The following is a 10,691-nucleotide window of genomic DNA, read 5'->3' as shown; positions in this document are numbered from 1 at the left end:
CTTATTGACATACTACCTATGGAGTCAAGCCTGTGTACCTGCCGGGGACTGCCAGGGTGAATAACGTCGGGGAGAGGACAGGGCCTTTTAGGCCTGGACTCACTGGCTCATGGTTGGGGCAGGAGAAGAACGATCCAGGACACACAACACACAACGTGCAACATAACTCTTTATTATGAAAATAAACAGCAATCATGTGTGGGCAAAATACGTGGAACAACTGATCCTTCAGGTGGTTATGTTACCTGGCTTGCAAGGTAATTTTGATTTCTTGGTCAGTCAGGCCTCCATCCCCAGTCATGGGCATGGCCTTAGGTTGGAGAAAAGAGAAACTGATGACGTGGACATCCAAGGCTTCTTTTAGGTGATTTGCTTGAAGGCCTCCTCTGGGATCTTGCCCTCGTTCTGGAGGGAAGGAATTGGGACATCAGAAGACCCAGATCCGGAGTCTCATTCCCAGGCCACCCAGCCCCCACCTTCTTGACCTTCCTGAAGGCCCAGAAATGCCCATCTGTAGCCCGCTTAATGACTCCTAGACCTCACCCTGAGCATAGTGAAGACCTGACCAGCTCTGGTATAGTTCCACTCGTTGTCCTGAAGGCACCTGGAGTGGGAGAACAGGTGATCTCCATTAGTACCACAGTACAGACAGGCTGACCATGCGATGCTAAATCTGTGCCACTTTTTTGCTGGGATGCATGTACCAGTATGAACACTATGTGCAATGATGAAGAAAGACCTAGTGAAAATGCCTATCACTGGCATTCATGCCCACTAGAATTCAAAACAGAAAATAAAGCTCTCCAAAAGAACAAGAGAACTTAATATACATTGATAAAGAAAGACGTTCAAGAAAATAAATGGAAAATTTAAGAGTACAAGTTTCTAATCATTTTTACTGAGATATAATGCACATACCATTTTATTATTTTTTTATGCACATACCATTTTAAAGTGTGCAATTCAGTGTTTTCTTAGTATAGTCACAAGATTGCACAACCATCACCATTATCTAATTCCCATATAATTTTATCGCCTAAAAAAAAAAAACAAAACTCCTTAAACATTAGAGATGACTCCCTATTCCTCCCCTTTCCCCAGACCCTGGAAAACACTAATCTGCATTGGTCCCTGTGGATTTGCCTATGCTGGGCATTTCATATAAATGGAATCATACAATATGTGACCTTTTGAGGCTTGCTTCTTTCACTTAGCATGTTTTCAAGGTTCATCCACGGCATGGCATATATCAGAACTGTATTCTTTTTATGACTGAATAATATTCTACCATGTGGACGTACCAGATTTGTTTATCCATTCATCAGCTAAGGGACATTTGGGTTGTTTCCACTTTTTGGCTATTATGAATAATGCTGCTATGAACATTCCTGTACAAGTTTTAGAGTGAACATATGTTTTCCTTAGATACTGGGGCGTGGAATTACTGGGTCATAGGGTAACTCCATGTTTAACATTTTGGGGAACTGCCAAAATGTTTCCCCAACCACTGTTCCATTTTATATTCTCATCAATAATACATAAGAAATCCAATTGCTCCATATCTGCGCCAACACTTGCTATCATTCATTTTATTGATTAAAGCCATCCCAGTGGGTGTGAAGTAGTAACTCATTGTGGGTTTAATCTGCATTTCCTTAATGACTAATGATGCTGAGAAGTTTTAAATGTGCTCCTCGGTCCCTTGTATATCTTCTTTGGAGAAATGTCTATTCAGACCGCCCTTCCACTTTTTAAAATTGGGTTCTTTGTCCTTTTGCTGTTGAGCTGCAAGGGTTCTTCATATATTCTTGTCAGATATGTGATTTGCAAATATTTTCTCCCATTCCTTTGGCAGGATTTTCACTCTTTTGATACTGTCCATTGGTGCACAACAGCTTTTAATTTTGATGAAGCCCAATTTATCTATTTTTTCTTTGGTTGCTTGTGCTTTTGGTGTCAGATGTAAGAAACACTTGCCTAATTAATGAAAACTTACACCTATGTTTTCTTCTAAGATTTTTATAGTTTTCGCTCTTAACCTTTAGATCTTTGATCCATTTATAGTCTATGTGCATACATGATGTGAATCTGGGGTCAAAATTCATTGTTTTGCGTGTGGATATCCTGTTGTCCCCATACCACTTGCTGAAAAGACTAATTTTTTTCCCAACAGATTTTTTTCAGCACTCTCATTGACAATCAATTGACCATAAATGTGAGGGTTTATTTGTGGACTCTCAATTCTACTCCATTGATTCATGCACTGTCCATATGCCAGCACCACATAGTCCTGATTACTGTACCTTTGTAGCAAGTTTTGAGATTAGGGAGTGTGAGTCCTCTAACTTTGTTCTTTTCTCTCGAGATAGTTTTGGTGCACTTACATATGAAGTTTAGGATAACCTTGTCAATTTTTGCAGAGAAGGATTCTGACAGGGATTGTGTTGAATCTGTAGATTGCTCTAGGTATTACTGCCATCTTAACAATATTAAGCCATTTAGCAATATTCCAACCCATGGAAATGGGATATCTTTCCATTTATTTAATTTTTTTCGACAATGTTTATGGATTTCAGAGTATAAGATTTGTGCCTCTTTTGTTACATTTGTTTCCAAATATTTTACTACTTTGATGCTATTGTAAATGGGGTTGTTGTCTTAATTTCATTTTGGGACTGCTCATTGCAAGTACACAGAAATGCAAATGAGTTTTGTATATTGGTCTTTTATCCTGTAACCCTGCTATGTTTTTTAGTTCTAGTAGCTTTTTGGCAGATTCTTTCAGATTTTCTATATATAAGACAATGTCATCAAGCATTATACTATTTTTTAAATCCTTCACATATATAATAGTATGATACCTTTTCCATGGGCCCACTTTCTTTCCTTTTTTTTCCCCAAATTTCCTGTGAATTTCGATTCACGCTCCCCCACCCAAGTCGCTGTCCCAACTCACCCTTCTTCCCATGTACACCCAACACTCACTTCTCAGACCACTCGAGTTTCATCCCAGACTGAGTGGAGAAAGCATGCACCATTTCCTGCTGCTCCTGGGAGAGGGTGGGCATGGAGCTGGAGGTCAGTGTAGGCTCTTGGTTGGAGAATGCACTCTGAGTCTCAGTGGGGGTGGCATCTCTCACAAACAGCTCATCATTCACGATGCAAAGACTGAAGGGAAAGTGGGCCCTCAGACAAGTGGATGAATGTACAACTCCACATCCCCAACAATGATCCTGCTCCCACGGCCACTCAGCAACCAGATTCCTTCCATACTTCTACTGTGCCTGCCCCCTGCCCCCAGATTCCTTGGCTGGTGCCTCCACCCCTCCCACAGAGCCCACCTTTGTAGGGACTGTCTACCAGCCTCACTAGATGTGTACTTAACCTGCAACCCAGGGATGATTTTACACCCACATTTATCCCTTACAATAGCTCAAGGGAATGGACAGTCTAATCCCCATTTTCCAAGGAAGACAATGAGTCACAGAGAGGTCATGTGACTTAACCAAGATCACATGCACCCAGTGAGTGCTGGGGTCAAGAAGAGAACCCAGTGCTCTAACTCCAGAGCCCACGTTCTTAACCACCAGACCGGACCGCTCCTTGGATCTACCTGTTGGCTTCCCACAATACTGAGAAAACCAAGATGTCTTCACCACCACGTTCCCACACCCCTGAGCCCAGGCTGGGACGAGCATTCCCACCTACAACGTAGCACTCACCTGGAACTGCCGGCAGGGGTAACGATGAAGGTCCGGGTGAAGGCACGAACAGAACCCTGAGACTTTCCCTCCACTTTAACAACAAACAACAATACCCCATTAGAGTTGCACATGCTTCACATGCCCACACAGTGTTCCCAGTCAGGGTCTGACTTGATACTCATGCTGAAGGGGATAATTGTTCACTGGGAGTCGGGGTGTCTGGTATGGGGATGGCAACAGTAGGAACAATCTGCTCCCAGTGACAAGGCCTCTACTATGTGACAGGTGGTGTGACAACCACTTCACAAATTCATTTGATTCATTTTTCACAGCTGCCCGAGAGGTGGGTGTTATTAGCCCCATTTTGCAAACGAGGAAACTTAGAGGTTAAGTAACCACCCCAGGTAGTTCTCAGAATAAGGATCTGGGATGACAGCCATGAAACTCATTAGGGAAACAGACTGTGTCCCTAATGCCCAAGCTGTGTGGGGCAGACAGGCATAGACCCGGTTCAGACCAGGATGGTTTGGGGACAGAGTGGAGGGAGGAGAACACAACAGGAATAGGAAGAGAAGGAAAGGGATCAGGGAAGCTGGGACAGTTCTGAGAGGGAGCCCAGCCAGCAGGGAGGGAGCAGTGGGGCAACTGGGGAGGGGCCCAATGCACACTCACCTTCCTTGAACACCCCGTTAACAGAGAAGCAGAGCATCGTCTCCTGAAAGGGAAGGGCCCAGGTGCTAAGTCACCTAAACTTCCTACCCATCCATAGCTTTCTGGGGCTGCCCTTGGGAGGAAGCCGGTGCTCACCGTCTGGAACCACATGTCCACCAAGAAGGAGCTGCGGTCATGCTGTGTTTTGGGCAGCACACAGAGGGAGCGCACGATGTTATGTTTTCTATGCTTCAGTGGCTGAACACACAGGGCTATGGGGGGAGGAGAAGAAAGCGAAGATCAAGGGCTGCCACACCCTGAGCCCTATAATTACCCCTGCACACCCCCTTTCCCTGCCCAATCTTCCTCATCACACACGCACAGGGTTCCTTCGGCTTCTTCATATTCCTGCTTTTCTTGAAGTACTTGTACAAGCTGCTTCTAGCAGAGAAAGAGGAACAGAAGGTGGTGGTCTGGCCAGTGTGGGTATTTCCAGGAGCTTCCCTGTATCCACTGGGGAGCCACAGGACCCAGGAGCAGAGTTGGAGCTTTGCTACTCACAGGGCTGGGTCCTCGGGGTTGAAGGGAATGGCCAGGGAGAAGCAGGCCTCATCATGGTAGGCATCGAGGAGACCCTGACGGTCTCCAGAGTCATAGATCAAGTAGTACCTGTGGGAGAGTAATGAGGACAGTCTATCTCTGTGGTCTGGACCTCAGATGAGATTTCCAGACCCAGTCAGCAGTCCTGAGCTTGGGTGGCCTCACCCACCCTAGCCAACCCCTTCCCCAGATTCCCAGGAGTACTTACTGCTGCAGGAATTGCATGACTAGACTCTTCATTGCATCAGATCCTTTGTAACTTTCCTGGAATCAAAAGACATTTGAGATTATGTGGCTGATAAAGCCTCCCTTGTAATAGCCCAAATGTTGTTGATCAATTTTCCCTCACCTTGCAGGGCTTTATCAAGCAGGGTGTGTCATTATCAATGATAATTGGTGGTGATAACTCCTGGCCATCCTGGAGAAGGGAAGAAGAAGTCAGCAGTGGAGACCAGGGAGGTGGTCTTCCCCTGGATGATCAGGGAGAAAGATGAGCCCAAGAGAGGGTGAGGGTCAGAGGTTAGGTATGAACGAGCCCTGGAAATTACATGGACAAGATTACCGTGAGTGTCTTCATCATGATGTCCTGAAAGTATTTACTATTATATGCAACTTGTGTGTGTGTGTGTGTACATTTTTCCAGGGAACATATTCATGTTTTTTTCAGGAGTCCTGGTCCCCTAAAATGGTTAAGGTTCTGACACAAACCTGTAATCTAAGCAAGGCCCAAAGGGCTTGAGGGCAGGTGTGGTGGTGATCAATGTTAGTAAGAGACAATGATGAATGTAGTCACTTACCAGGCGCAACAACTTAGGAAAACAATCCATGATGGCACTGTCCAAAATCCAAAATAGAAAGAAGTGACTGATAGGTCAGGGTTGCAAAGCCTTCCTCCTACACTTTCCCTCCCTTCCCTGCCTCTCCTTTCTACTGGGTAGCTCCCACCTAGATGGCCCTGACTCCCTTCTTCAGTGCCACAAGAAACAAAATTTAGAGCTCAGGCTCTAAGGCTGAGCCTCCCTTCCTGCCTCCCTTCCTTCCTCCAAGTCCCCACTGAAGACTCCAGAAAGTGGGAATGGAGTGGGAGTCCAGCGCTCTACTACCTCATTAGGGGTCCAACATGCTGCAGGACCATGATATCCCCCCAGGGATAGCCCAGGATGCTGGGGTAGGGAGGTGAGTGAGGCAAGGCCCAGGAGGTAAGGAGGGAGAGGTAGGGGGATGAAGACAGAAGAGGGGATGAAGGTAGGAGGGGAGAGGTGGGAGAGACATAGGGGAACCAGAGACAAAGGAGGAAGAGAAGGCAAAGCAAAGGGAAGGGAAAGAAGCTCTACCATGGTGCTGGGGGTCAGGGAGGAAGAGAGGAGAAGGGGGAAATGGCTCTCTGCCTGCAGTCCTTTCCTTCATCTGCCCTGGCTGGCCCTGGCATCCGACGTAGAATGGAAAACATTGCAGGTGTTGGGCTGGGGGCCCATTGCATGCTGGTTGAAACTTTGTCACCTGTGTGAGCTCAGTCTGAGCTGGGCATGGGGAATGAGGCAGCCACAGGGCCAGGAGACCTTTCCCAGAGGGAGTAGAGGGTCAAGCCCAAGGTCAGCATGGGGCTGAGGGTCTGTGGTCCCCTCTTATGATCACCGCCTTCCCTCCTGATGGCCCCTGTGCACTGTGCCTGTCTCAGTCGGTTCCTAGCCTGAGGAATCATACCTGTGCTGGGCTACCCAGGACTTCTCTGAAGGATCAATCGCGTTGATGTAATGTGTGGAGGGAAGGGAGGTCTGGACCTCAGATGAGATTTCCAGACCCAGTCAGCAGTCTTTCTGTCCTCTCAAGCACCTCTGCCCTCTGCCTTCCACTCCTGCCTCAGGAAGCCCTCTGCTCACTGGCAGTCACCAATTTCTGGCCCCTTGACTCAGGGAACCCTGGTTTCTCCCAAGGAGGACCTTGCTCTTGACATTGGGTCAGAGGAATGGATGTCATGATGGCAGTCCCCCAGGACCTCGGCCCTCAGCATAGGGCAGGAAAGCCACCATGGCAGCCTGAGATTAGAGAGGGCAACCCTTTTGGAGCAAGGGAAGGAGGTCCCCTCTCAGAACAAGTGAGGGAAAACCAATCTCAGCAAGGGGTAGGAAGGCCTGTCTCAGCATGAGGCCCTGGACTGGAGGACCATTCTCAGTCCAAAGCACCAATATCTGGCTCAAGACTGGTCGCTCCTGGTCCTGGTGAGGAGGAGGAGCCTTGTTTCTTGGAGCACACTCTCGGAGGGCATGCTAAGGAACACTGAATGCATAAGGAGGGCACTTCATGTAATGAGCCCTGGGTGTTATATGCAACTGATGAATCACTAAATTCTACCCTTGAAAATAATAACACACTAAATTTTAACTAAATTGAATTTAAATAAAAAAATTTTAAAAAGATCATTTTAAAAAAAGAAAAAAAAAAAAAAGAACACTGGCTGCAGAGAGGTAGAAACAGACCCCAGACCAGGAGAACAGGTGAGCAGGTCAGAGGAAGGAAACTCCTTACAGGTGAAGGACACAGAGAGAGGAGAAGGTGGGACTTATGGTCCTAGAGGACCAGGGTTGCAACTTCCTGCATACATGCATTCTCAGGGACAGTTCAGGCTCCCAGAACCAAAGGTTCCCAGGATGTGTGAGAGGTGTTCACACTGACCTTATGTAGGTGGACTGGTCTGGAAAGGTGTCACACAAGGGGTTCCCTTCTAGCCAAAGCTCTTCAAGATCCAGCCCTTTCATCTTGTTTAACTCCCACACCAAGTTCAGCTGAAAAATATGGGGAAGAAAGTGGAAAGGAGTCCCAGGGAAAGAGAGACACATAGGCCCCTGCACCCCCAGCCCCCACGTTTCCACACAGGTACTTTCTCCCGCCTCCTGTCATCACTCTGATGAGCACTACCACTCACTGTCAACCCCAACTTTGATCTGGCTCCCTCTTCTCACCTCATTTTTGGAGAGATTCAGGATCTTGACTGTGGGGACCATCTGTACAATGTCAGACAGGCCATCCAGCCCGTACAGTTTGTTGCTGCTCAAGTTCAAGGACAACAGCTGTTGGTGAAGAAGAGTTAGAGTGACAGTTACCATCTAGGGCCTCAGAGACAAATCTGTCCTCCACCCCATGAGTTCCACCCCCTACCATTAATAACAGCGCTGGGCCTAAGGCCTCACCTTGGGATAATTCTCTTCAATGATCTGCAAGGTGGCAGCCATGCAGTTTCTTCGATTCAGGATCATATCTATATCATGGCCCACCAAGTCTTCAGGAAGCCGAGAGGAAGCAATCAGAAGGCTGAGAGGGGTCCAGGGCCAGCACCAATCCCTCCTCACATCACCATCCCTCAGTCTCCCTCCCAGGTAGATCCCTGTATCCTCACCCACCCTAGAATTACTGCTGTCAAGTGTACCTGGGTCAAAGCGGAGACACTGGAGGTCAAGAGCTTGCTGGAAGATGTCATAGCGTTTGTTCATGGTCAGCTGCAGAGAGGGATGGAGAAAGCCACTGGGAGGCTCTGGTGGGGATAGGGAAATCAGGGGCTGGAGGAAGAAGAGGTGGGTGTGGGTGTGGGCACAATGGACCTTGAGTCTGCATTACCTTTAGCTGCTCCATTTCTTCTGGCTCCAACTTATACCGCACAGAGTAGGGTACAGTAGAAGGATTGACAAAGATAGATATCTGCAGGAAGGAGACGTGGGGTCAGCACCAAGAACTTTCATCCCAAAGACAACGACCAGCCCCTGCCCTGTCCTCCTGCCCCGGGACTAGGTAGAAGTAATGCCCTCAACACATACCTTTTGGTTCTCCTCGTCACAAATCTTGTAGCTGACATCCTTCAATGCAGAGGCAGTGCCAACATCCTGGACAAAGAACCGAGCCTGGTTTCTCACGTAGTGAAACTGCAGGAGGGGGAAGCAACAAATAATTTTGGAGGAGAGAGTCTTCCTGCTCAGTGGGCTCCCCCCGCCCCCACTTCCCTGTGCCCACTCATCTGGCTTCACCATCCTCTCTTACATCCACTGGAGTGAAGGGGACACTGCAATGACTCTGGATTGAATTCACTAGCCATGCCTTGTCATACTGTCTCCCATAAGGAATCTAAAGGTGAAAAGAAAGGATGGGAGTAAAGAGAGACAACATAGAATTAAAGCTGGAAAACAGACCCAACAGCGTTCTTGTCTGACCTTCTATGGAGCTGTACAGGGCTTCAAAAGAAGGGACTACTGGCATTATTTCTTATTTTCGTGCCAGATATGGATTTCCTACACCCTCCAATGGATAGAACTCTCCATTGGAAAGCTCTCCTCCAAATAATTGACATAAGGTTGTTTAATGTGGTCTTCCTTTTTTATAAGGTTCCGGGATATTCTATCTAATGCAGACCTTGCCAAGACACTCACGGTAATCTTGAACCAGCTCCCTGGGTTTCCATCTTTTGTGTTCTCTCCCATTTTCTTCAGAGTTTTTTTATCTCTCCACACAGTAATATGGATATGGCCTTCATTTTGCCATTTCACTCTCCTCTTTTTGCGCCGGGTGCTATAGGGAGTGCTGTGGAGGGGAAGTGGAAAGGAGGAGGGTGGTCATAAATGCTAAGACAGTCTTCTTCTATACACTCTCACCTCTCTGTCACCAGGACTACAATTAGGATTGCTTAACCATTTATTCCCCTTCTAGCATTCTTCAGTTTTCCAGTGAGAAAAGAAAAAGAAGACCAGGGAGAGTGAAAGAGTTGCCTAGTCCCAGAGGCTGCTGCATGCAAACCAGTCTGCCTGGTCACTTACTGTCTTACTTGGGGGTCCTCCTGGACATCCTTCATCAATACATTTCCATCATCTTCCTGGAGGTGTGAAGGCTGAGGCTCATATCCACCATGTTCATATTGAGGGCTCCTCTTGTCAAAATTACCTCCGAAAGAACTCCAAACTTTCTTTCTTCCTTGAGGTGAGCTACCACCATCATTGTGTTCTCAAAAGGGGAACAAAAATACAAGTTTGAAGACACATCAGTGGTCCACTTACCATGTACCACATCTTAGACTAACACCATGGTAAGGCAAGCAAAGTGTCAACCTGCCCTAAGGGTCCAATCCCCCAAACCCCGGAAAGGAAACTCCTCTGCTTGTCCAGATAAGAGAGCCTTATTTGACAGATGGCACTATCAGGGGAGGAATCTTGGGGAAGGAGGAGGAGGAGGATAAAACTGTATTGAACCTTTTAAAGAATGAAACAGGATTTATAAAAAACAGAGATGTGTGCATCCATGGATTAGACTGGAAACCAGCCATACACAGGGAAGACATCTGAATTGTACCTTCTCTCAGGTCTGTCTAAAAACCACACCAATACCAGGGAGGCAATCTCTCTCATGCTTCCCAAATACAATCAGCCACCAAATTGATCCCACTAACGATCAGCAAGCTGTACTTCCTTTGCTGGTGTAGTTCAAGCTTTAATGTCAGGTGGGACTGATGTAACAGCCTCCTAAGCTGTCCCCCTCCCTCCAGCCTTGCTGTCAACAATACTCAGTTTGAAATATCCAAAGTGAACTTTCTTTTTGCCCAGCCTGAAATGCCTTTCAGCTGAGGGGACAACTCTTCCTAATCTCAGCTCCTCTACCACAAGGATCTGAATGACAAACTGGAACGATATAACAACTACCATTTCTAAGTGTGTAAGGATTCTTTTTTTTCCTTTCTATTATTGATTTCCAATTTGGGTC

At 46.9% G+C, this 10,691-nt stretch overlaps 1 protein-coding gene across 1 annotated transcript; it reads right to left on the bottom strand.

Annotated features, from left to right (window-relative positions):
- Positions 1-227: 227 nt before the first annotated feature.
- On the bottom strand, positions 228-9,928 carry LOC118527349 (nuclear RNA export factor 2-like). The gene is made up of 20 exons (XM_078065355.1): positions 9,755-9,928; positions 9,371-9,521; positions 8,985-9,068; positions 8,765-8,869; positions 8,568-8,648; positions 8,380-8,449; positions 8,144-8,232; positions 7,916-8,023; positions 7,629-7,738; positions 5,753-5,789; positions 5,305-5,373; positions 5,164-5,219; positions 4,917-5,024; positions 4,738-4,796; positions 4,512-4,627; positions 4,377-4,419; positions 3,723-3,795; positions 2,986-3,168; positions 544-604; positions 228-405 (listed from the first exon to the last, which is right to left on the bottom strand). Exons 1-20 carry the CDS (start codon positions 9,787-9,789, stop codon positions 361-363), a joined length of 1,683 nt encoding a protein of 560 aa, XP_077921481.1. The 5' UTR covers positions 9,790-9,928; the 3' UTR covers positions 228-360.
- Positions 9,929-10,691: the final 763 nt, after the last annotated feature.

This window comes from Halichoerus grypus, chromosome X, assembly GCF_964656455.1.
Source record: "Halichoerus grypus chromosome X, mHalGry1.hap1.1, whole genome shotgun sequence".
Taxonomy (NCBI): domain Eukaryota; kingdom Metazoa; phylum Chordata; class Mammalia; order Carnivora; family Phocidae; genus Halichoerus; species Halichoerus grypus.
The sequence above is the reverse complement of the archived record's forward strand: the minus strand, read 5'-3'. Positions and strand labels throughout refer to the sequence as shown.

Coding starts and splice junctions, on each gene's coding strand:
- LOC118527349 (XM_078065355.1), bottom strand. CDS start 9,789: ATGAAGGATGTCCAGGAGGACCCCCAAGTAAGACA. Junction 8,024..8,143: donor TTGAAGAGAATTATCCCAAG/GTGAGGCCTTAG, acceptor CTTCACCAACAG/CTGTTGTCCTTGAACTTGAG. Junction 5,025..5,163: donor GTCATGCAATTCCTGCAGCA/GTAAGTACTCCT, acceptor ACTCTCCCACAG/GTACTACTTGATCTATGACT.